Raw genomic sequence first — 27,208 nt, forward strand, 5'->3', positions numbered from 1 at the left:
AACATGGTTCAAAGGTTGCATAATACTCAAATTATAGCAACACTGCAGGGGCGTTTGGGAGCTATGTAACTGCTGTATGCTATCCTGAGAAAAAGCTCCTCTCCACTGCAGAGCATCTATTCAGCTCTCTGACTACATACATATTGTAGCTGCACAGAATGAGCTCATCTTCATCTACACAACAACACAGCTCTGCATCAGTACGAGTGAAAGAAATGGTGTAAGATATTACTGAGGTGGATTAATACAAAGCATTAAGAATGAGACAGCCTGAACATACTAAAATCTGAGGTTGGAGAATGAATTTTGATGGTAGCTTTCAGCTCGGCTCCGGATTGAACAAAAGACTCCTGAGGGAACTAGCTAACCTCGTCAGAATAATTCAGTTAGCTGCGAAAATACATTGAGCTCACAATGGTTCTTTCTTACTGATCCTTCAGTGTTTCCTAAAGAAGTAAATGCAATTTTTATGTATAGAGTGAGGTGGGAGTGGAGGCACATGCAGGTGAAAGGAAACATAATCAGGAGGAGTAATCGTAGCTGCCTCGTCAGGGAGCCGACGGACTTTTGTACCATTTTCCTCCGCAGCTTCAATTAGCGTGGCGTAGGGACACATGATTTTGGTTTATGCAGACTCTCATGTTTACCCTACAGAGGCGGCGGGAGCCTATGGCGCTGGAGTTGGAGTCTGTCCAAGACAAGAGACGTCCTGGAGAAACAGCTGAATGTCATCATAACAGTGAAAAAGTCAGTTGCTGGTAGGGCAACAGAAGACATGACGGGCTGGGGCTAGCTCGTTAGCAGTGAAAGAACTTACAAATCACACTGTTCACTATCTGCAAAAGTACTAAAGTACAGCACAAATGATACCTGGGCAGCCCACCCAACTTCACGTTTATGTGTTTCGAACACTGAGCTTTTTCACGCTTAACTATTCAGCTACCTGTAGCTCTTTGAAATCAGTTTACAAGACAGTGTGCTACCTTTAAGATTAGGCTTACACCTTCCATTTTTGATAAAACTTATCGCTATGGCCTGAATCTTGCTTACTTATGCTCCAACAGGCCAGGCCGCTGTGGGCTTTCCATGAAACACTTTTTTCATTCACTCTTTTCACTCTCCACATGTTTATACAGTTTGCACTCTGTGTTTAGTCATTAGATCTTCTTCCTCAGTGTGTCTTTTGTCCTGCCTTTCTGCCCTGAACCCATTCCTTCTTGAAGATTCTTCCTGTTAAAACAGAGTTTTTCCTTCCCACTCTTGCCAGGTGCTTGCTCATAGGGGGTTGTGTGATTATTGAGGTTTTCTTTCGATTATATTAAGTCTTTACCTTACAATATAAACTGCCTTGAGATGACTGTTGTTCTGACTTGGTGATATATAGATAACAAAGAATTGAAGTAACTGCTTTCAGATTTATAAGTTCCTTTGTGGTGATGTTAACTGTCATTTTAGAGCTGGATCAGCCACCTCTACCTCCTGCCAGAGCTGTCAGAGTGTATAATACATGACAAACTAATATCTGCACCATGTTGATACAACAGAGGTGTTATGTACCTTGCAGCCCTCACAGGTGATGCAGCGGTAGTGGTACCCAGTCGCCTTGTCCCCACACACTACACATGGCTCGTCCTTCTCCAGGTAGCTGGGGATGTACCCTGGAACAGAGACGCTAAGAGCTATAGGAGAGGAAGAGGAGGTCGAAAAGGAAGATAGGATGGAATGAGAGATGGGTGAAGGAGTGCGAACAAGGGAGTACAAGCAAGATGGATGGTGAGGCGTGATGACGTAAGGGCAAGAGTGATAAAGGAAGATCAGGATGAATGGGGTCAGAGGGAGGAAGAGAAGAAGAGGAGAAGTAGTGATGAGGAGGAGTGGAGAAGGAAAGGAGGGGCGAGGATGAGTGTTATCACAGGGGCCTCAATGAAAGACCTGCATACATGGCCCCTACAGACTGTGATACCAGATGAAACATATACACAGTTGCAAGAATAAGACAGTATACCAATAACATGTGAGTTTTGAAGTCAGACGATTAAACTTCATCTTAGTCACAATTACAGACAACACAACCTGATTATTGCCAAGACTTGCACATCAAGATGAGAGAGAGTTCAGTTCATCGATATTTCTTCTCATCACACAGCAAGCTCCATCTCAAAGGTCAGAATTCTGATTTGATCATTCCAAAACCAGATGCTGTAGAGTGCAGTGAGGAATGCCCAGGAATGGCCAACTCTCTGCCATCTATAATCCAGTTTTGAGATCCCTCCCCAGACGCCTTAACGCCCACTCACATCCTGGGCCATCTGACCTCAGGAATTCGCATGATAAGGTGGGGCCAGGTTTCACAATGAACACACCCGAAACTCTGGCTGATTGGGACACACACCCAGTTTCACACCTTGGCTCAGGCGATTAGAGGATCATCAGGGGTCCTTTTGTCCCTCTGTGGGGGGTCACTCCCACTAGGTTTAAATCTGGGACTCTCCACCATTTGACCTTAGAACTGAAGAAGCTTCTCGGATGAGAGGTGAAACGTCTTCAAGCAACTTAAAGAAGTCCAGACGCTTTTCTTTGCAAGCTCCTTTGACTACGATGACCTGGATGACTGAGAACCTTCACAGACATCCAAAACCAGAGTTTTCCTCTTTTTCAGCCATTCTGATATTTGTTCACTTGTGTGCTTTAGGATCAGAAGCTTCATTCTCCTATAATCTTATATGTTTTGACACAATTCTGAATTCCCATATCCCTCAATGACTGCAAGGATCCTGGCCTTGAGGAAATCAACTCTAAGCCACAATGCTACTTCCACCACACTTCACGGTGGGGATGATGTTTTGGTGCAGTACCTTTTCAGTGTCAGGCAAAAGCTCAGCTTTTGTCTCTTCACGTTACGTGCTTTTTCATGAACAAAGACTAAAGCTAAGTGTAGGGATTTCTGCAAACATTTTACTCCAAACGCTGGGTTCTTTCCAATCTGCCAGGACTGCATGTTGTGTTCTTGGTGTCCTGAACTTTGCTCCATTTGTGGGCAGTTTGCCTATCCATGGACTGATGTACAGCCAAGTCTTGTTTTTGTAGCCTTTGCCAGCTTCATACCTCTTTTAAGGTCGTCTAAAAGTTTTGAGCAATAATTGAGGAAGAGTTCACACCAGCCAGCCTTTTTTAAAGATGATAAGACTAGTAAACAGATTTTTTATGGCTTTACTAATAGGGGGAGGGGGGCTCTATAACCAACAATTGCTGTCTCCTTAATAGGAGCACCTCACTCCCAGAACCTTTTGGAGAAATCACTCGCACAAAGTTTTTCTTCCCTGCTTTTGTCTGTAAATGTGACTTAGACTTAAGGTCAAAGATTAAGAGTGGAAAGCCGGTTAATTAAATCCTTGTATAACAACCTTTTTCTTGCAACTTTAAGACAGGCCGTCTTCCCCGCAGACTCCGATATCATGCCAGCTTATAAGGTTTACACTCACATTCCCAGAATTCATGAAATATGCTTTTCATCTTCACATTTCATTGACTAATTTATTTCTCTTCAGAAGTTTCCTTGAACTCTTTGATCCTCTGAAGTCACACAATATGAATATATGTAACGTACATAAGAATTCTAACCTCTAAGCTGTCATGTAGTTGCACAAGGACCACCAACCACCCAAAGCACAGGTGCAAACAATAACCCACATGTACAGACGCTGCTGGAAATCACAAAAGTAAAGTCTGCTCCACAGGGAGCATACTTCTTCAGTCAATCCTCTTGTACTACTGAAGCGAAGAAGGAAAAAAAGTAGATCCATTCTGATTCTGTATAATTTCATGCGATAATGTATAATAAACATATAAAAGTGAACGAACAATGCTGTTCCTGAGTCAAGTGGTTTACAAGAAGTCTTTGCATCTTCATCACAGACGGGATTTGCAACATAGCTTTGGTCGTGATATAACAGTTATCTTGTACAAGACCTACCAACTAATTGGTGACTGGCAACCATTGGGATCTCGGGAAAAAGTGTATTTCCTGACAGTGATGCATCCAAAAATTCCTTGTGACTGTTTTGGTCGTTAGCAGACTAGCACACTCAACTACGGATTCTGTGGAAAATGTTAATTTGTCTGAAACCACACGCAACTACTGTGAAAAGTGTGGCCCAAACCTTTAGCCATCAAGTAAAAGTTGGATCTTTTGAAATGCACTGGTTCCAGCATTAAGGCCCACCTTGTATTAAATGTGAACGTTCCAGTTTTAGTGCGCAGGAAGAGCCCAATTAAAGACATGTCTAGGTTCAAAGACTGTTGTGATTTTGCAATTTCAATACATACAATTCATAATCCAGATTTGTAATTAAGCACCCCTACACCACAAGCTACCACTATGGAAAACACTACATTTGCCCCGATTAATTTGGCTCGACGATATCTGAGGCTAGCATATTAAATCAGGAAAAAAAAAAAATCATGAACAAAATACAAAGTTTACAGGTAGAAATAAATGCTGATTCTGTTTATTTATCCATAACATGAATAATGATTATTGCATACATCTATTTCTTTTCTGATATAATCCATTAAAGATTAGTCCTGAACATTCATAGACCTGCCTAACCAATCCCCCTTGGTTAGCTGATTTGTGTTCAACAAGGCCTCTGAGGGAAACTATACAATGGTGACGAGGAATAATCATATTCCTGACAATAAGGACACCACTGAAAACCCAGGGGAGCTGCCGAGTCACGGATTTAAACCAATCACTGGCCGAATCCAGCAGTACATCAAAAGACATCGTCTTAGAGGAAATATGCTTTGAATTGTGTTCACTTCCATGTGGGGGGTGACACAAACAACACGAGTGAGGCAGAGATAATGACGTTAGTTACCGGACATGCTCTTCACTGAGCACTGGCTGTTCTTTCTCTTCCTTTTCGGCACATCTGGCCATCTGGGAGGGTGGAGGAGAAGAGGGTGGAAGGGAAAAAAGACATAAGTGATTAAAAAAAGATAACATTATAGCAGCTTCAGGAAAAAGATCATTAATAAGATTTCTTTTTCCAAGTCAGATAATGCAAAGACAGTTTCTGTTTTGTTTTTTTTGGTAATTAACTACATTAAAAAAGACATAAGGTAACACTGCTAGAAAAACTGGTAGAGAAACGTGGAAACTATGCTGCATTTTAGATATTTAAAGGAATCCTCTCCATAAATATGTTGGTCTGCAGTCATAGCACAGACTTACATTTTACATTTGGTTTGCTGGGTAACCAGTCTGACACTTGACATTATATAAGAGCTGTTAGTTTGCTATGAAAATGTTTTTAATTTCTAAAGATCTACTCGTCAAGGTTGTCACTTGTCTCAGACTCTTTTCGCTCTTTACATTGAACCTTTAGCACAGGCAATAAGAGAAAATAATAGTATTCATGGGGTCGTAGTTAATTCAAGAGAACACAAAATAGCTGATGATGTCCTTTTGTACTTGCCGAATGTACTGACCCCCCTGTTCTGGTCGACTGGTTGAGCGTTGTTGAGGAGATTCATAAAATGGAAAAACTTACCTTTTTGTTAAGGCTAATATTTATACCACGAGATGGGACAAGTGGTTGAAATATATCCGAAATTAGAATTTTTTTTCTTCCTTTCTCCTGTTTGTGCCTACCCACATCTATATAAACTCTTGCATGCCTCTCCGAGGCTGCTCTTACATCTGTATATGTGCTGTCAATTCATGGATATAAAGTCATGTTCTCACTGCCAGAATTGCTTTGTGGGAAAAAGCTGTGCTTTTCAGTCGACTGCTTGTTTTGTTATTGTTGTTTTTGGTTGTTTGTTGTTTTCCTTTTCTGTTAAAATACGTAAAACCTTTATTAAAAACTAAGTAATAAAAAAGAAGAAAATCTTTTTAATTTCTAAGATCTTTCAAGATCTCAGTGTCTCCTTGTCTTGCTTGTTTTGAAATATGTTCAACACGTGGTCCCAAAATGAGTTCCTGTGATAAATTTGCTAAAGTCATGGTTGAGCGTGGTGCTAATTAGCAATCCAAACCACCACAATATGCATGGTAAACAAATACAGCACAGTCTCTTCAAACGCCACTTCAGCCTCGTCTATGGTTACAGCAGAAACAGGCTGGTATATTTGAATCTTGTTATTTCGCTGCACTATTGAGTTTGTTCTGCAAATAGACTTTGGTTTGAGCCCATTTCCTTTTTGTTGCTAGGCAAAATTCTTACCTTGTTTAACCTTACTTGACGAACTATGCTACCCAAGCTAGCTTGAGTAGTGTTAGTCGATAATGGCACAGATCAAACACTTGACCATACACGGTAATGACCGGTTTAAAAACAAACAAATAAAACGATAGAATAAGAACAGGATAGTTTACAAATTACCGAGTGTTGTCGCGTCATTTATGGCGGGCTCTAATGTCAGTTTGTACTGCAAGCATTCTGCACATGTTAGCATACTATGAATGGCTGGATGGACAAATGAACTGATAGGCAACAAAGTTTAACTTCCAACACTTTTGGGGGATTACTGACAAACTCTGGTCACGGATTCAAAACTGAATCATACCAATGCTTCCCATGCATGGAAATGAAGGCCACTCCACTCTATCCTCTCCACTTAAAGACTGCACATGCACCATTCATCCCCACCTTCTGTCGCTTTCTATAATTTTGTATCCTTCTCCTTTATCACGCTCACATGACAAATTCTGTTATTTGCAGCAGATTTGGATTACCACACTCTCTCCATCTCCCCCTCCCTTCCCCCCCATCTATCCACATGTTTGGCTGTTTGCTCCACACCCCTCGCATTCCCATTTTCTCTGTTTCTTTAAAAGCTCTCTCTCCAAACCACTGTCACTTTGTCGGCTCACAGCTACTGCTATATTCCCTCGATCCTCCCAGTGATTTCTGTCTTTCCCTCCGCCCCACCTCTTTCCTCTTCTCCTCCCTCAACTTCCATCAACACTATTAGGTAACACCACTGTCGTCCCTCCTTCCCCCTGCTCACTGGCTGTCAAATCCACTTTGCTCTTCCAACCTAAAAAAAAAGAAAAGAAAAAAAATCCTCTGACGTCTTTTTTTCAGTTCTTGCTGCTCTTCACGGTCCATGAAACATATTATCTTTAAAGCAGTGCACATGGTGAGGCAGTAACATGGTGGGAAACTGCCTGCTCTGGTAGCTGATCAATGTAAACTGAACTGGAGTTTATGTCAGTGTTGACAGCTCTTGTATACATTTTCTACAATGTGAAGGAATAACTCAAATGTGCAAGTTAGTGAGGTTTGGAAAAATTTCCAGAGAATGATTTAGCGCTACTTGAAATCCAAATCCAACTTAAAAAAAAAAAGACAATCCACAGGGGAGAGGAAGTTTACGTCTTTTGAAAACTGCAATCATAAAGCTGCAACCATTTATTCCTGACCGCTATGGGGGCAGCAGAACAGAACAGGCTGAAGACGTCCAGCCCTCAGTGGTCTCCATGGTGGTTATAGAGAAGAAGGGTGAACAATTACAGTTTTGTATTTATACATATATTTTTTAGCAAGTTGTTGTGGTGTCTGCCATTTATCAATGAGAAAAACCTGATATGTTGTGAATCTCAGTAAGCTGCAAATCTATGCAAAAGGCGACTGCTAGAGCAAACAATCAGTCATATATGACAATTATCAGAGCACAAATCTTTGCGTTTGATTTGTGTACCAAAATCATTCTTAATATCTACTTTCATACCAAACCAATGTGTCCTTAAACATAAACCCGTTAATGAGTTTGTTTGAATGCCTGACAGGATGGTAGCAGGATGTTACTTTGAAATGGGAACATTTATTTTGTTGCCAGACAAACCGGTAACACGCATTTTTGGATAATTTTAGGATAAAAAGAAATGCACAGATCATTTTACATGTTGAGCTGAAACTCAGTCAGCTTGAGTCCTTACAATGGATCTCTTGCAGGTGCGTCACTGAATTGAAAATGAGCCTTAATTGCTCTGAAAAGCAGGGCAGCATTTTTGCATATTGTCTTTTGCATATCAAATATCACCATACCCAACTTTGACTGCCATTCTTATCAATGAGTTGGGACAGAGATACTGCGACAGTTGGACTAGCCCATCTTCCAATGACAGTAGTTTTCACTGTGTGTGGGTGTACACAACTTTCTTATAGATGTCCCCTGGAGTTCTGAGGATTTTCTGCCCTGGCTTTTGGTCTCAAAACGGATTGTAATGATCGGTTCTTGTGACACCTTTAATGAGCTTGTTTAAACCATTACCATCTTCGTTAGATTTTAAACACTATAACTACCTAATTAATTAATTGATAACTTTGTGAGTTAGTTGAACAAGCAGTCTTAGGCTGATTTGTTAATGTTACTACTCTTGTAACAAGCTACTTGGCATCCATGCTACGGCAGCTTTAAATAGAACCTTTGCCTTAATGAGATTCCCTTTGACAAAGAAATAAATAGAAACTATCCAAAGTGCATTTCTGTTAAAATATAACATACATTTTGTGAAAATGGAAACAATTATGTGGTTGCAAAGACAGACACAGGAGCTGGTCTAGAGCTCTGTCCTGGGGCATCAGTTGAATGATCTGGATGTGGTACATGCACTCACAACAGATTTATTGTTAAACTAGCAAGGCTTACAGAATCACTAACATCCTTTCAGATTTCAGACATTTCATCAGATGAAAGTAAATTAATGCAATCATCCCTTGGAAATCAAATTTCTGGACTACTGTTATGAATTTGTGACTAATAAACTGGTTTACAGATAGCGAAGACCATAAACAGGACTCAACACACACAGACATCTCATACTTAATCTGTTATGAGCATGTGACAGGGGGCACAGATGCCAGCAGAGCACACACCCACTTCCAACAGACATACACGCAATCGCAGAGAAATGCATTCCCGCAATCACACCAACCTGTTGATGCAGTACGGCTGTAAGATATGCATGTTGCTCCTTTTGAAGGAATATCAGCAGGAGATGATGCAGCCCAGCAGCACCGTCTGCTGATCCAGCCTCCCAGGAAGTTACTGCACGTGTCCCACTCAGCCTGGTTCACATGAACACAAGCTGTGTTTGCAGACCTCAAATCCCCGACTAGAAGCCTCCCACTGAACTCAGCAACGAGTTGATCCCAGACAAATGCAAAAGAACTGAGCTTGAGTTGCTGCAATCAACTGAAACAGACTTCACTAGTAGCTGTGTGCCTCAGACTGGCTGCTGGGAGGAACGGCCACTCTGTTTATTTCCCTCCACCAGCCTGCCTCCCTCTTGCTCTCCCTTCTTTCTAGTTGCTCTCGTCCAGCCTCCCCTCCCTCCCTCCATGTCTGCACGGCATGGTGTAGTTCCTCCCCCCTAAGTGTCATACTCTCTGTCATCACAACACAACTCGTCATGCCCAGATTTACCTTGTACAACCTCTCTCTGTCTCTTCCTGTCCTTGCTTTATTACTCACGTTACGTGTTTCTTCAGCGCGACTTTCCCTCTTCTCCCTCTCCGGCTCTGTCACCTGTCGTTCCTGCTGATATTTTTACATTTGACTCCTGTCACTTTTCTGGTGCATGACCTCTTTGCTAGCATCCTTCTACTTTGCCCTTTTTATTTCGTTCCCCAAGAGGAAAAAACAAAACTGTTGCCTCTCTGGATCCAAACTCACTTAAGCTTTAATGCTAACTTGATTACATAACAGCAGTCTGATGCAGTCTCCCTAGTAGAGCCAAGCGAAGTCTTATGAGGACACAGAGATGCTAGATATCTCATCAATTGAATTAGCCTTGTCTGTGATCTCTTTTTGCTCCTTGTGAAATCATAAGTTGTAGCTGGTTCAAATTTACCTGGGAGGGTGTAGCTGAATGATCCCAAGCAGGGTTCATCTGAGGCAGAAGAGCCAAACAACAAGCTCCACAACAAGCCATAAATACATAAGTAACGCTTTCATTTGCTCATTATTTCTTCTTGCTGTTTTCCCAGTTTCACTTCCAGCAGCTTTAACATTAAAGGCCGACCATGAAAGGGAATGACTTATAAACTGACTTTGCCTTTCCAACTGATGGATTGCTTTGACTTTAGAGATGCAGAACTATAACTGACAGCATGCAAATTTATTTGTCAAACTTTTATTTAAATGAATATTCTGTTTCAAAATAAAATATTGTCATTTAATATCTTGCACGTTCATACAGGACCTTCTGACTCCACAGGTTACTGTACGTCCCACTTTAACCAATATCCACGACTCTGTCATTCTTAAAAACGCAAACTGCTTACATAATAATGACATGTCTTTATTTGTTGTTCTGTTTTTTTCTTCTTCTTCTTTGAATTATGAACATAAAAATGTACCATCAGATTCCGAACCACCATGCAGTACCATCTGGAGCCCATCTGATTGGCAACAGCTTCATTTTTCACCACAACAATGATCCCAAACACACTTTCAATGCAGTAAAAGCACACCTGGATAGTGCTCCAGTGCGTGTGTTTTTTTGCCCTCCATAGAGCCTGGAGCACAACATTATTCAAGCAGTGTGGAGAAAGGACCACAAAGGTGGCCAACATCCAGAGAAGAGCTTTGGATGCCTTTCTAGAAGCCTGTTGAACTTTTCCTGAAGAGTACTTAAAGAAAGCTGCCTAGGAGAGTTCCTGCTAATTTAAATAAAAATAATGATGAAGATGACTTTTCTTTTGGCTTCCACATGTTTCCATTTATGTTAGCTATTGTGGCAATAAATCACAGGACCTGTTTTTATATGAGAGTGCAAAATGTGCACTCCTAGCATGTCGTCCGCAGTAAAGGCTAAACATATTAGACACATCTACGACTGATCAGCTCTGGAGCCTTTTATTGACAGCAGCAGTTAAACTTAAAAAAAAAAAAAGCAACTAAGCAAGAAGTTTTTATATGAACTGATGTCAACATTTTGATAATGCGCACAACAGCTTGCTTTGACATTTTAGTGTGGCAAAACTAGGTAATTACCATTAAACAAAACAAATCAGTGTTTGGCAAACGAGAATGCTGAAGTAATGATAGGTCCAGATAAGTTGGGGAGTCGGGGAAGTCGGGGACTACCAGAGTGATAACATTTATCCTGAGGGGATCATGTGTGTCTTCAATCAAATGTATTATGGTCTGCTTTAAGCTATTATTTTTCAAGACATTTCAAGCTTGCTGGTTTCACCAAAGGAAAATGTCAGGGAAATGTCAACCTCAAAGTGATAAGACTTACTATTCCGGAGAATGTAAATGCCAAATTTTCATGGCAATTCACCCAATAGTTGGAGAGAAGTATGAGAGATCAGGGTAAAAGCGGTCGACTGACTTGTAGATCTATAAAACCACATCACTAAAATTAAGAGGGAGATGTCCAACTCCAAGTGGAACTAATTGTGTTTTCTTGATTTACTATAAAGTAAACGGTGATTCTGGGTATGAGACAAGCAGAAACCTGTGGCCTGAAACATGAAGCCAATGGAGACAAAAACTGCACTGGCTAATAGAGTTTTTATAATGTTGAATTTTACACTGCTAAACAGCAGGTGCATACCCTAGTTTAGTTAGTGTTATAGCTAATTTCCAGCTTTTCGAATACTGTACGTTAGGTACAAGAAGTTCCTCTGAACTACACGTTTCCATCACGTCTGTCATGTTGCTGGTTTCTGGAGCAAATTTGAGAAAGAACATGAGGAAATGTTCTCTCACTTGCATGAATGAAATTCTAGTATTTTATTTGTATGTTGCCTAACAAGCATATGTGTGTTTTTGCCTTGCACACATGCAGCCTATAGATGCATCTGTAACTACAGTATGGTCTCTTTTTGTTTTTTGTTTTTTTAAAAACAGGCAACAAAATGTCAGGTTCCTTGTAAATGCTGGCAGTAATCTCAGTCATGCCGCAGTCTCCAAATCTTGTTTTTTCATTGAATGACTGTGGCTGTAAATAGACTGATGGACTGTTAAACAGACTAATACAACCACGGCTTGTATTCACAAAGCGTCCTTGTACTAAGATTAACTCCTCATGACGAAATTCTTAGAAAAGTCTTAGAATTATGACATTTGCTAGGAAGAGAGTTAAAACTAAATCCTGATAAAATAAATACACCAATCAACACGGGTTATATCCAAAAATGTTAGCCCTTAGGACAGCTGATGAGGTGAAAAAACAAACTGTTTCACGAAGCTTAAGACTTGTTAAAAAGAGGGAGAAACAACGGCAACATAATTGTAGTCCTGATGTGGCACACTGAAATGAAAGGACATCACCTTCTTCCTCCTGGTGAGCAAACAGAATATTTGCTTATTCAGTTTGCAAAATCTAATAATGCAATTAATTCCTCTTTTTCAGTTTAAGAAGATCCAATCATCACTAACCCATTCCCACCAGACAATCTGCACTTTGTGTTACCCTGAACAATAAAACAGCATCCAAAAACAACAAGGCGGTACACATAATACATGCTCTTTTTAATAAAATAACCACCAACAGAAAGGAGGGAATGCTGCAGAGCCACAAAACTACCAATGAAATTAAGTAGTTAATGCAATTTATGCATCAAATGGATTTGCTTGAGAGGAAAAAATACTAACCTATTAAACATTTATTATTAGCTTAACTAGAGTGGCAAGAGTGGATACGAGGACATCAGTGCTGGCACAGAGGGTACACTGTACTACACAGAGAAGTCCTTGATGTACACAACAGCAAAAACTCCCATGCGTTTCTTTACAAGGTGAGGAAGAAATGTCCATTAAGAATTGCAAAAGTCACTTCAGTTCAGGTAGCGTTATATTTGCTCCCCACTTTACTGTTCATCTTTCTTTCTCTCTTAAAAACAGTTCTTCAATGATTCTGCATTCAAATGATGCATAAAATGTAACTTTTATTGAATAGAATATTTTCATTTATGTCTGTCTATCTTGCATCGTGTCTTTTTGTCTGTCATTCCTCTCCTTTAGTTCCCCACCTCTGCTAACGTCTTTCTTTTTACTGACAATGTCACCCTTTTTGTTAGGCTCCAACAAACCACTGACAGTTTTAGCAACACCTCAAGGTAAATTCCACAGCGTCAGCTATCCGTCAGCTGCGTCGCTGACTTGAAGAGCTGGAAACAGCATTGAAAAGGTTTTTATAGAAAACTGTGGTGATACTTGTACATTTAGTTTACTGTTGACAGAGCAGTTGTTCAGTTTTATGTCTGACTCTGCTGTTAGACACACTAGGTAACCCGCCTGACGCAGGAATGTGTTGCTACAGTATGCATCTGCCCACACTGATAACTTTTTAAAAAGCCTTCATGGTTCCGTAAGTGTCATCGTCTCTGCAGCATTAAAAAATGATGCAGAGGTCTGACCTCTGTGACTGTGGAAGGGTCATACAGTTGCTTTCCTCTGGTGGTTACACAAAAAACACACACAGATAGAGGCAGTGTTATGTCACTATCAGTGCTGGGTACTCATGTTGCAGTGCTGGTGTCCTTCCTAATTATTTCCTAGAGGACTGAAAACTGCCACACTAAGGACTACATATTTACTTGTATAAAATAAGGAAGCATAACTGAATCTTGAGATATAAAGTCTACTCTCCTTGTTGCTGTTCAGCTTGTAGCCTCATCTCAGTGATCACTGCTGCTGTGGTGTAGATCAGCTGGTTGGTTTCGTGATGGTAGCAAGTAGGGATTGCCCATAATGCCCCATTCACACCTTCTAGTAGACCTTCAGAAGGTACTTCATGTAGTCACGGAGGGTCCAGGTTTCCAGCTTAGCCATGATCATGATGGCATCAGCTCAAGGGTCGTCAGGTCCTGCGCAGACCAACTGTGTGAGGTGATGGAGCACCTCTTCAACCTGAGCCTGAGGCTGGGGAGAGTCCCACAGCTCTGTAAAAACCTCCTATGTTGTACCAGTGCCAAAGACCTCACGCTCCAAGGACCTCAACAGCTACAGGCCGGTGGCTCTGACATCCCACCTGATGAAGACCCTGGAGCGGCTGGTCCTGGCTCAGCTTCGGGACCTGGTGAGCTCATTGTTGGACCCACTTCAGTTTGCTTACCAGCCTGGCATTGGAGCGGATGATGCCGTCATTCACCTCCTACATCGTTCCCTCGCTCACCTGGAGACCGCTGGAGCACTGTGAGAATCATGTTCTTTGATTTCTCCAGTGCCTTCAACACCATTCTTCCCTCGGTTCTAAAGGACAAGCTGGAGAACTCTGGAGTGGACCATCACCTCACAACCTGGATCCTGGACTACCTCACCGATCGACCACAGTATGTGAGAACTCAGGGCTGTGTGTTGGACAGGGTCGTCTGCAGTACGGGGCCCCACAGGGAACGGTTCTAGCTGCGTTCCTCTTCACCATCTACACTGCAGACTTCTCCCACAACTCCACCCAGTGCTTCCTGCAGAAGTTCTCTGACGACTCTGCAATAGTCGGCCTCATCACTGATGGACACAACAAGGAGTACAGAGATCTGACCTTAGACTTTGTGGAGTGGTGCCAGCTGAACTACCTCCAGATCAACACTAGTAAAAGGAGTTGGTGGTAGACTTCCGCAGGCACAAGCATCCTCCACTGCAACCACTGAACATCCAAGGATGGACATCGAGGCTGTGGACAGCTACAGATACCTTGGTGTTCATCTGAACAATAAACTGGACTGGACTCATAATTCGTTTTCTCATACTTTGGTCAATTACTTTTCACAGTGTTATCAGTTCTGTCACTAGTTAGCTAACGTAAACTAATGTAAGTCTATAAGTCGCAACCAGCCAACCAACCGGTGACGTAATGTTCTGTACTGGCACAAGAAAGCGTTAAACATGTTCTTAAAACTTAAAGTTTAAACATTTATTTCTTAAACCCAGCTTCACAGACAGTATTACATTTATGTGAGTTAAGAGTAGGGCTCCATAATGTAAATTAGACTTTATACATGTAGAGTTTACTGACAGAGAAGGCTACACCTACGGCTTGGGTTGGGTGGAGCTGCTGCTCCTGGCAGATTACAGTGCCAAAGCTGTCGCTAGATACGCCTGCCATAAAACTATTCTTATACCAAACATACCATCAAATCCAAAATTCCATCCAAGTAACTCAGAGGAACTCTTCAAAACTGTTGGTATCAAAGCATTTCAACAATAAAAAAGAGGCAGCAAAACTAAAACACTGGAAGCACACTGGGACAAATCCTTTGCTGTCCAAAAGAAAAACGAAAGCAGATGAATGTGAAAAACAAAGGCAAGGCCATCTGGAATAATGTGCTCTAAATAGAAGAGACAAAGACGGTTGTTTGCCAGAGTAATAATAGACAGATTTGGTGTAGACGAAACCATCCCCTTTTAGAATAACCTCAAGAACCTCAACAATGAAACACCAGGGTGCATGTGTTTCTGAAAGAAATAGGACCAACTATCAGAACTTCAATGTCCAAGTGTTTACAGTCATGATTTTTCAATAAACAGCAGTGGAACGGTCAGATATTGTGTTGTTGTTTATGGAAATTTTTACAGAATCTATCAATTTAAATCTACAGTAGACAGGAAGGTAGGTGATGGGCAGCAGATTGATCTGAATAGATTGCACTGGTCAATCTCAATCACCTTCAAAACAATCCATAAGGAAATAGCTTATTTAAGCTCTCCTGGGGGAACTGTATCCCAGAGATCTGAAGAATCAATACCAAAGCTGTGGCCCAATCCGTCACTGAGACCTTTTCATGGTGGTTTCTCCTTTAATCTGTATATTTGATATAAATGGTGAAGACTTGAGAGTTCAAGGTCAATGTTTAAAGAACAGCATGCAACTGTTTTTTCTGTTGTTTTTTTAACATGTGAATTTCACTCTACTCAAGATGTGGACCAATAATCCTGTGGCAACAGTTGAATACTGTCTTCTGCGGCTCTGGTGGAACGTTCCCTAAAGACAAATGCTGAAGCGTGTAGGTTAAGAGAAGCGACTCTGTTGTAGAAGACAGCGAGTGAATGTTCTCCAGTTGTAGAGTGGACTGAAATGCTCAAGGTCTGAGTAAAGCTTGCTGAGCTGACTCAGATAACAAATTCACAGCTGTGTCTTCAGTTCCTGAGTGCAGATCTTATAACATGTTCTAAGTATTGTTAACACCCTGGAACTTCAAAGCGCTAATTTTCTCTTTCTGCCTCTGTCAATATAGGAATGCTCGTAATCCGGCACCACCTGCTAAGTCTTACTGATGTTAAGAGGGAGGTCATATGGGTGTCACTGCTGCGACATCTCTCTTTATGTTTGCCCTACAGGCTGTTGATCTGTCTTCTGTTCTTCACAGTGACGCTGCAGGCATGTGAGGCCAAAAGAGATGACAAACAGCACAAGTACCTAAAAACCAAACTGCACAGTAGCTTTTAATACTTGATTTTGACACAGGATGTCATATGATAGATAACCTTCGTGCTAAAATTAAATTACAGGTAGGGCTGCCATGACTAGTCACGATTACTAGCAAAATTGTTGACGACTAATTTAATAGTTGACGAGTTGTTTGAAGCTTTGTAAGAACCAGAAAGACACAGGAATAGGTAGTAGGATTTAAGAGTGTAATAACGGACTGAAACAGAAGATGGCAGAAATGCATCTACAAGGATGCCAGCTGCCGTTAAACCCCGAAGAAGAAGAAGCAGCAATCTTCGGTATCGTAGCTGTGTCCACATTGATAGGCCGATTACATGACAGCGACGAAGGCTGTCCACGTTTGAAGACTCCTCCAAATGCGTCCTCCTTCTCCCTAGATTTGAAGGATGGGTCGGGTGTATCCTTCGTGGCCCAATCTATCCCAGAATTCAATGGTTGATTCTGTTGCTTGTTTTAAACTCATTTATTTTAGTGTAAGAACAACTATTTTAAACAGCTGTGCGCACATGCACTACAAAATTACAAAAAGCTCAATCTTTTACTAAAATATGAAGGAAGCTGTAAAGAGCCATGCAGTTTGATATAAACGTCAGGATAAAAAAATACTCATCAATGAATAAAACAGGAAAAGAGCATTTTTTTAAAGGAGAAATGTGAAACCAGAGATTCCACTGACTAAAAAGATACACACATAAAAGAGTAGAAAAGCTAAATCTAGTGCAGTCTTTCATGTTCAAAACAAGCTGCACAGAAATGTTCTTTAAGTCTGACTGCCAATAGCAATCGCAAGAGCACAGAGCAAATGCCACCATCAGTGCTCTTTCCTAGCAATAGCACCCAGAGAACTGTGCTATGTCTTTGGAGCTGAAAAATCTGAAGGATCTGAGCTCCTCTCAGCAGAAATGATCCTCTTCAAAACAGTGTGTTGTGACGATGTGCCTGCATTCAGCCATGATAAACTACAGCAAAAATACTGACACCAATTAAATATCATATGTAGAAATCCACCTTTTTACATTTTACACAAACAGGAACATCATGGTGGGAACCACAGGTGGACAAAAATGTTTTGCCAGTGACTCAATGAGACTCTTGGGATGTATCAGTACAGGTAAAATATTTAATGCACTCTGTTTTAATATGTCCTGCTCTGGGTCTAATACACCAAAGACTGTTTAAAACAGATGCAGGTACCACTCTGAAATATAACTGTCTTTGAATCTCAGAGACTTTGGAGGTGGCAAACCTGGCAAAGGTTGAGCCTTTAAACACCTCTAAACGAAGCATGGTTTTAATGCAGTCATTCATCCTTTGTGCTGACGTTTCAAAGGCATTTCAAGTGGGGGAAGTGTAACACTGAGTCATCTCCAGTCAGTGTCAACCAACTCATTTCATACACTGGAGCTAATTTTTCCGCCATCATTGCCATTAGTTTTTTCTGCTTACAAATTCTCAATTACCACATTGTTTTCTGATGAGTTGTGTGTGGAAAAAAAGACCAAACAAAACTATTTTATTATCTCTGCATTCCAAAGACTTCCACGTGTCTCAGCTATTCAAAGGCTCCACTGCCACTTTGACTTATAGGCAACAATAAACTAAAGTGAAAAACTTCAGGGAAATGACTGCAAAGGGTCAAAAAATTTGGAACCTGCCTTCACTGCAATTCCTGTTCCAATATGCACGGATATTGCATGTGTTACGATATCTCAGCATCCCGGACATCTTAAATCACTGCCTTCTATTCTTATTTTCAACTTTTACTCATAAATGATGAAAGCTGAACTGAAGTGGGCTCGAGGAGTTTAAAAGAATTTACTTCTGATATTGGAGTCAGTATCTATGAAATGCCAATCCACCCCCCCCCCATCCAACTAGCTGAGAGCGATATGAAAGCACTGATCTCAGTTCTGCATTACAAACATACGAGGTTATTCTAAGCACAGAAGTAAAAAGAAAAGCACAGAAATTCTTGTAATCACACAAAATTCTGCATGCAAACTTCTTCAAACACACATCCAATCACTCAGTTGCAATTCTGCTTTGCAGACATTAATTGAATTGCTCTGATAAAAGCTAACTGCCTGCTGAAACATTCAAAGGCTTTGCACTGCGGTTAATTTTGAGACATACACACAAACAAATTGGTACACACACACACACCAAATTCTATTTCAGCTCCCCGACTCCAGGCTATGCGAAGCCGTGTGTGTGTGTGTGTGTGTGTGTGTGTGTGTGTGTGTGTGTGTGTGTGTGTGTGCGCACTTGTATCAAGAACACGCCGTGACTCAGACAGCACAGAGGGGAGGGGTCAGGGCATGAGGCAGCACTCACAGGAACACGTGCGTGCCCAATGATACTCTGAGAATCACACGTGCGCATGCGCAAAAACAACACAAAGCGACAATCCCCTGTTGATGTCGCATACTGAGGCGTCCCAAACTGTCCTCTGCTTTCTGCGGCTCCATCTGCCCTCACTGCTCCTAATCCAGCTCTCTTCACTGCGCTTATCCCCACACAGACGCACACACGTGCGCTCGTACGAGGCATGCATGTAAACACACACACACACACGCCAACATGCATACATTATTCATACAGCTGGGTAGGTACATGGCACGTGCAACTTTTGAAAGTTAATCGGGGTTTTTTTCTGGCTCAGAGTGGCGAGGAGCTCTGCATGGCAATAAGCAGGTTTGTTTTGGGTTTTTTGGAGACCTGTGTGTTAATTTCTGACCATCTTTATGCTGTTTATGACAGTTGTCTTTATTTATATACAAAATCACACCTGTGTCGTCTTTGGTGGTGGTCTGGGTGAGTCCATGGTGTAAAGAGCTGGCAGCTCTGTTTGATATCCGGCTGATATTTTTTCCTGTTAGAGGAGGTAACCTGCTTAACTGTGCATATGACATCTGTTCACCTCAACGATAAATGCATTTCTTAGAATTTATAAACCCCTACTCTTTAATAACTCTGATTTGTCCCAGCAACATTTCTGCTCATGTGACTGGGATAACCAGAGACTCACAGCAGCTCTGTTTTGAGGCCTTTTTCCTTCTGCTTAATGGACGGCTCTCTGCTGTGCTCTGTGCAAGAGGAAATGCTGTGACACTGTTGTCTGGATGTTCTTCTATGTGTCTGAGGAAATATAGGTAGCACTCCAAATACATGATTACAATTTCAAACATGTGAATGTGTAATGAATGTACAGTGGTCCCTCGCTGTAACGTGGTTCACCTTTCGTGGCCTCGCTGTTTCGCAGATTTATTTTGTGTGCAATTAAAAAAAATAAATAAAAACAGCGCATTGTGTTCTGCGTCCTGATTGGCTGTAGACCATTGTCAATCAATCTCCTCCGTGTCTCCGGTCAGTACAGAATGCGTTCAGCTGGTCAAATTTACATAAATCTTCGATGGCTAGCAGTGTGACTCTGAAGTGCTGTACCAGGGCTGTTCGATATATCGATATATATCCGATGACGATATGAAAACGTCTATCGTTTCATTTTACACTATCGTTTATTTCATGGTGTCGCAAGATAAACTGTTTACGGCAATATGTTTTTCATCGTTTTGATGGTCACTATAGAATTCATTTCTCAAAGTACTCTGTTCTTTCTCTTATATTTAATATAACCACACTGCGGACGGACCAGCGACTGCTTTTATGCGTTGTTGTTAGCAACAACGACGGTTTGCTTGCTTATTATGCACATAGACCTTTCACAATAAAGCTGAAGATTCTTTTGAGATTTTTCAAAATAACCTGAATCATGTGTAATTGTATGCAGAGTGTTTACAGATGAGAAGCTGAAAAGAGCCGTCAGGTGCTAAAAAAAAGAAACCTTAGAACAGGCTTTTCCCCGCAGCACGTAATAAATACTTCATGCTGCGGGGAAAACACTGGACTCCAGGTACACGACGCCCAGATGAAAACACTTCACGCAAGTCGAGCTGCCTGAGATTCACAGAATTTACAGAATTTACGATAAATGTCTTTTATCGGGATATGAGATTTTGGTCATATCGTTTGTTTTCTCCCCAACAAACACAACAATGTCGATGAAATGTTTTGCACCGTCAAAGGCACCTGCGGTAGCACCCAAAAGGGAGGGGAAGATGCCATCGCACAAAAAGTTGGACTAAAGGAAGGTAGCAATTACCATATTTTTCAGATTATAATTAAGCAAAACAAAACAGTCAGATAAGTCAAACTTTACTCAACTCGTTCTTCTTGCTTCCTCTACTTCTGTACCATTGATTCATTAATGTTGAATTCTCTCACAGCTGCTCTATTACGATGTTCTGGACCTGAAAACAAGGTTTGATCTTTGGTTTCATTCTATAATACTGGACTTCTTTTTCTACGAAGGTTTGAAATTTGAGAGTTTCAACAAGAGAGAAAAGTGTGAAAATGTTCACGCCTGTCTCTGGAAAGTGTATAAAGTGTGTAGTGAGGAGTTTTACAGCCGTAAAACATCGATAATAATTGTAAAAAAATAAATAAAAAGCTGGCTACTTCACGGATTTCACCTGTCGCGAGTTATTTTTGGAACGTAACCGCAATAAACGAGGGACCGCTGTAAACATACACTGTGCTTCTGATTGCCCCAGAAGCACCAAACAGGCTCTGCTGGAAACATGTGGCCGTGCTGAATCCAACAATCTATATGTGACTTTAAGGTATAGTCAGTGTTTCACATTAAAGAGTGTGTGATGTGGTCCGAGTAACATACACGGGTGCAAAAAGGTTGCATTTATCAAACGAGCCACGCCCTGACATTTAAAGGAACAGTGTGTAAAATCTAGATATCAGCAGATCACACAGTGCAGTCAGCTGAGTTCTGTTTTCACCATCTCCTGGTTCATGTGGAAAGTCATAGCTATGGATTTAGACTTAGACATCGTACTGTTGCTTGCACAATGAAATTAGGTAGCAAGACCACAAAGATGCAAAAGTAAAGAAAATAATATACAAGTAAGAAAAGTAAGAACACTATGTACAGTATATACACGATGTTGGGTTACAGGAAGCATGGGGTGTGTTCCAGGCATCATAATGAAATATAATAAATAATAAATAAGGGCAGAATGGCTGTGGTCGTTAAGGATATGTTGAGGGATGGAAATTGCACATCTGCCGAAATATTGCACAGAACAAAATGTTGCACGAAAGAAAGACAAAGAAACATAATAAATAGCAAATAGCAGCAACAGAATGATTGTATGATTGAATGGTGGAGATCAGCTCACACTCTTAATTTGCATTCAGCTATGGATCGTCCGCTGTAGGACAAACAACTCTGGCTTGTGGTCAGCTGTCCAGAAGGATCGCATGTCTAATCTGTTGACATTAAGTACAATATAAGAAATAAATAAGGATGTTTATGCACATTTCTGTGCATTAGAGCCCTGACTTTGCTCAGGAAGAGGCTGACATTTTATCCAGATGCCGGTTACTGCTGGATGATAAAACATAGTAGTTATGACGAGTGATGGGAATAATGGCGTTACTTTTTTCAGTAACGAGTAATCTAATTATTATTCCTATCGTTACAAGGCCGTTACTAACAAGAAAATGCGGTCGCATTACTATTTTTTAACAAACAGACGGTTGAAGCTGTGTTCAGCTTACCGCAGCTTATATCAGCTGCACGGAAGTAGCTGTAAGTAATCTGGGCGCTGCAGCTTTAAGCAGCTGCGCGCAGACGGCAATCACTTTCTGACAGATGATCACTTTTTGGTACAACACCTGGAGCTCAGGGGTTAAACAATCACATGACCACTTTAAGATGACAAAGCAACAAGGTGATATATACCAGTGTTTTAATTGTGTTGATCGGCCACGTAAAACCAGAGTCATGATAAACAATATACACGTCTGTTTTTCCTCAATAGTTTCGTCACGTTTAACATCGAAGGACAACGCTAACAAGCACTCTCTGCTTATGAGCAAAAAAGAAACAAAACAAAAACATCCTGACATTTAGTTGTTTAGGAAGAGGGGCAAGTTTCAGGAGTGACGGCGAGAGAGAGATTCTTTAAAGTAACGCTTTAAATGGTTACTTTTCCTAGTAATTAATTACTTTTAGAATCTCGTAACTCAGTAACTTCTTTCAAGAAGTAACTATAATTAACTACCTTTTCAAAGTAACTTGCCCAACACCGGTTATGACCCTTCACATCTTGAGTCTGATGGTGCACAAATTATTCGCCTCCTCGACACGTGAATGCCTTTAAGTCCTCTTCTCTGCCTCTGTTTACTGATTCTGCTCTTTAGCCACACACATAAAACATGATTAAGGACAATCAGTTCAGCTTGTATTCAAATGACCGGGCAACATGGCGGCTTCCACAAACCAGCGCCTGCTGTAATGTATTATGGATTTATTTTAACTATCAGAATGCAGTTTGTTGGAAGCTGTAACGATGTATACACTGACTGACTACAATATCGTTTCTATTAAAGCCCCCAAACAAGATGGTTTAGTCAGCTCATGTCTCATTATTAAAAAAAATAAAGATTTTGCTTTATGTGCAATAAAAATACAAGTTTACCAATTTGGAGTTTGGATGTGATAATGGACGTGTCTGATTTGGAACATGTGTTTCACTGACAGGCTTAAACTATATTTGACAGCAGCTTCACAAGAAAAGCTTCTCATTAAAAGAAAATATATTTGGCAGCTAAAAGAAAAGAAGGGGATGCAGTGCAGCTTGTTGGAGGAACGCGCGATAATAGTGTTCTGCTAAATTTGCTGGTGATCATATCTATAATATTGATTTCTATATGTGCCGACATAAAGCAAATCTCAATAAATTTACTTTTTCAACTTTCTTGCAATTTCCACAATCTCTACAAATAAAACCAGTGGAGACAAATAAAACCAGTGGGTGTGACTAATAAAGCCCAGAGGGAAAGAAACTCCATGTGACTGTTGCTACATATGGCAAAATGCTTCACAATGAAAGCACTATGAAGAAAAGAACTGAGACATAATAATCACTTATTTATAAACAGTTACATGACTGTAGCATCAAAGAGGGACGTGTGGGACAAGCTATGGATTCTTGTTGGTCCATGTTTATTTCGTTTGTTTACAAACTTTGGCCCTTCTAACGGTTCAGCTGCAGCTCCTCCTCACCGTCGTTTTGTTAAACTTTTGTTAATTTAGTTTAGTTTTATTTAATTAATACACTCTTTGGGTCTCTGTACTCCAACATCCTCGCCACACAGCAGTGGCTTCAGTTTGCTGTCTTTAGTTTCTTCTTCATCAGGCCTGAAGTGAGTCTCTGTGAATTTATCTCGTGAAGCGGTAAAAGCGTGTGTGTGTGTGTGTGTGTGTGTGTGTGTGTGTGTGTGTGTGTGTGTGTAGCTGCACGTGCAGGAGGAACAGCGAGTACAGCAGGCAGCGTGACAGTGCTCAGCCGTCCCTTTTACTGCTCCTAAAATTCTGCTAAATTCATGGCATTCCTTCTCTTTACCTGCTGAGACAACAGCCTGTCTGAATCATTTGTTCAGCTTCTATTTTTCACTTCTTACCTCAAATTATTTGAACTGGTAGCTAAAAAAAAAAGTGTGTTGCTGCAGCTCTTAATCTTTCATTAATCATCCATGCCTACAGCTCTGCTTTCATCTGTTGTCCCTGCCACACCATTAATCTTAGCTTTCCTTTCATGTTTACATCAAAAATGGACACACACACACACACACACACACACACACACACACACCCCCAAAGGCAGATGTACACTCCATCACATTTTGTTTACCACACACACCACCCCTCTGTCTCACCCTTTCTCATCTCCCTCAGACGAGTTGCTATCCTGCTTGTTGGACATTGGCTCCATTCGGCCTCAGTCCCATCCAGCAGCCAATCACAGGACAGCGAGGCAGACGCTGAGCTCGCCAGCCTGCTCAGCGTTCACTGGCAGCCCGCTCAGTAGCTAACCATCCCAGACTGTAGGCAGCGGTTGGCTGGGAGGAGCGCAGTGGGCGGAGCAGAAAGCTGGAAGGGCAGAGAAACGATGCAGTGAGAAACAGGCAGTCACATGATGTGGATCATAAAATATTTCACTACATTTTTAATTCACAGCGTTACATAATGACAGATGCGATTGTGATATTTCAGGTTCTTCTTTTGTTTCCAAACCACATTTTTTCATTTGTTTTCAGCGCTGGATGTTCATCCAATCATGTGAATGAAAGGCTGGATTAAAAAATGTATTATTTTTTCAATATCAAAGTCACAGTTATTTAAGGTAGCTGTAGTATTAATGTCTGTAGCGCTTAGCTAATTCTATCTATAATCCAAAGTAATTCAAATCAAAATAATTAACTGTGACTGCAGCAGATCGCACAGGTTGGCCCGGCTGCTGAAGGTCTGCAAATAACTGACATCTACATTAATAAACATAGACAGAGGCAGCAAGCTGTAATCAGTCTGAGCCGATGAGCACAGCACGTCTAAGACGAGTGGCTCAAACCTTTGTATCATGCTTATATTCCCATATGAACGCAAGCTTGCCGTGTGCCCACATTTAATGCCAGCTTGTGTATGCAGACAGCGATAGATTTGAATCCGATTTGCAATTTTCACACAGATTCCCACAAAGCGTTGTGTTAGATTTACACATTTTTACCCCTTGAATCAGGAAAGTCAAAATCAAATCAAATCAAATCACTTTTATTGTCACATCACATGTGCAGGCACACTGGCACAGCACATGCGAGTGAAATTCTTGTGTGCGAGCCCCACAAGCAACAGAGATGTGCAAACACAACAACACAAACGAGCAAAATACAAGAATGGCCAACCTGAAACTAATAAATATATGTACAATATATAATAGTATATGCATTTCTGGATGTGTATACTAAATATTTTCCTGTGTGTGTGTGTGTGTGTGTGTGTGTGTGTGTGTGTGTGTGTGTGTGTGTGTGTGTGTATACACATTTTTACAAATTAAATAGTAAAAAAAAAAAAAAAAAAAAAAATAATAATAATAATAAAATATATAAAATATACAGAGTTGAATATGTGCAGAACAAGTGGCAACAAGTCTGAGAAGAAATGAGGATAAAATGTGATTTTTGGCAGGACACACACACAAGCATGCGAGACTGTGGGAGGAAAGTATCCCGAGAGAACTCGGGCAGTCACATGCAAACTGCAGCTCCACGCAGAAAGGCCCGGCCTGTGGATTCAAACCCAGACACTCGCTGCGGTGAGGCGACACTGCTAACCTCTACGCCGCACAAAAATACTTATAATAAGAATTCTTTTTCCCATAGTATTATTATGATTATTATTATTATGTAACAACAATAATCTTCCCGTGAACAGGCTTCCGATGTAACGTTTGACTTTATTGATCAGGCCCTCCGACCCAGTTTGTGCTTTAATTGCTTCGTCACATTTTCAGGGGTGGTTTCATGATGGCTTCTCTTGACTCCTGTCACGTCTGTTTTTTGTAACTCAAATTCCAGGATGTGTATAAAAAAAATAAAAAAAAACAAAACAGAACACTGGTGAAAACTTTGCAGACCTCCACACCTGCATCGACTCGTGTGACAAAACGAGGTTTCAGGACAGTTACGAATGCGTCCTCACTGTTGCCGCCTTCACAGTCGAGGCAGGACTCGACTGTGAAGGCAGCCGCAGGTACTGCATCACTGGTTTTGGCGTACGTCGTAGCATGGGCGCAAGAGTCGAGTGAATGATGATGTAAAGGGTACTTGGTTCCAGAACAATGATGTAATGGGACCACTGGCCAACGGGGGAGCTAGGAGGGAGGGGCAGTGGTACTTGGGGAGGGTGCAGATTACTGCGGCCTAATCTGAAAACGTTCTGAGGCAGACTTCAGACTTCAGGGATTGTTTGCTCTTATAAAAACAACATCTGTGTTCTCACTACTATGTTAACGGCAGAAATCCTGCTTCTATTAGAGGAAACCGACTCCAGCCAAATCTAATTTACTACAAGCTACTTACAAGTCCTCTGAAAGGACCGAAGGCTAAATTGCCCCCTCACACAGCTACATTTAAACCCTGTTGAGCAAGAGCAGCAAACGAAACTTTCTCTACTTGTCTGCAGTTTTTACACTTTTTATCAGACTTCTTATGTACACCATAAAGTGTGCGATCCTTGTTATAGCTTGTTAAAATCCTCACACCTAAAAGACAGATCTGGATAATACAGATTTACAGTTTGTGGATCTCAGGCAGGATAAGAAAGGCTTTCATGCTCTGAACACATCAAATATCAACAACTGTTATTTCAGCAGCAATGCAGCAATTCAATGTTGTAAACACAAACTTGGTAATATTCTCAAATATGGTTGGTTTGCAGAAACCTAACAGCCATTTCATACATGTAACTTGCTTTACAGCAACACTGGTCCAGGGTTCAAATCCCTCGGCCGGCCGGGGCCAGTCTGGTCTGTGTGGGGTCTCTCTGGGCACCTCGGCTGCCCCCACAGCCCAAAGATATATATGTTAGGTTTGCTGGAGAGTCTAAATTTTGCCATGTGTGAATCACTGCGAGCATGAATGAATAGGTCTCTTTGTGAGCTCTGTGACAGACTGGCACGCTGTCCAGGGCGTACCCAGCCCCAAACGACCCTGAACTGGATAAGTGGATCCATCACATACTCCCATATCAGAGTCTGAAACCAGTTAAGCATAAGTGAGCAACTGTGAGCATGTGGATTCCCCCAGGCATAAGTGTTGAATCCGATGCTATACGCCCTCTTCACATATGACTGGGTGACTTCCCAGACCAGACTT

General features: G+C 41.2%; 1 protein-coding gene across 6 annotated transcripts in view; it reads right to left on the minus strand.

Moving 5' to 3' along the window:
* LOC146575417 (thyroid hormone receptor alpha) overlaps positions 1-27,208 on the minus strand; it is a 116,506-nt gene that overhangs the window by 22,221 nt on the left and 67,077 nt on the right. For 4 of the 6 annotated variants that reach the window (XM_085270121.1, XM_085270122.1, XM_085270120.1 and 1 more), the window contains 3 exons: positions 24,215-24,428; positions 4,881-4,942; positions 1,558-1,679 (listed from right to left, as the gene is read on the minus strand). In XM_085270121.1, the coding sequence (XP_085126247.1) occupies positions 1,558-1,679; positions 4,881-4,942; positions 24,215-24,270 (240 nt within the window). In that variant the 5' untranslated portion in view covers positions 24,271-24,428. Of the gene's footprint in view, positions 1-1,557; positions 1,680-4,880; positions 4,943-8,947; positions 9,246-24,214; positions 24,429-27,208 lie in introns of those variants that run through there. The other 2 variants (XM_085270125.1, XM_085270124.1) reach the window with 2 other exon arrangements.

This window comes from Mchenga conophoros, linkage group LG4, assembly GCF_057382185.1.
Source record: "Mchenga conophoros isolate Kocher_MC1m ecotype Shallow Benthic linkage group LG4, M_conophoros_male_GT1.1, whole genome shotgun sequence".
NCBI classification, from domain to species: Eukaryota; Metazoa; Chordata; class Actinopteri; order Cichliformes; family Cichlidae; genus Mchenga; species Mchenga conophoros.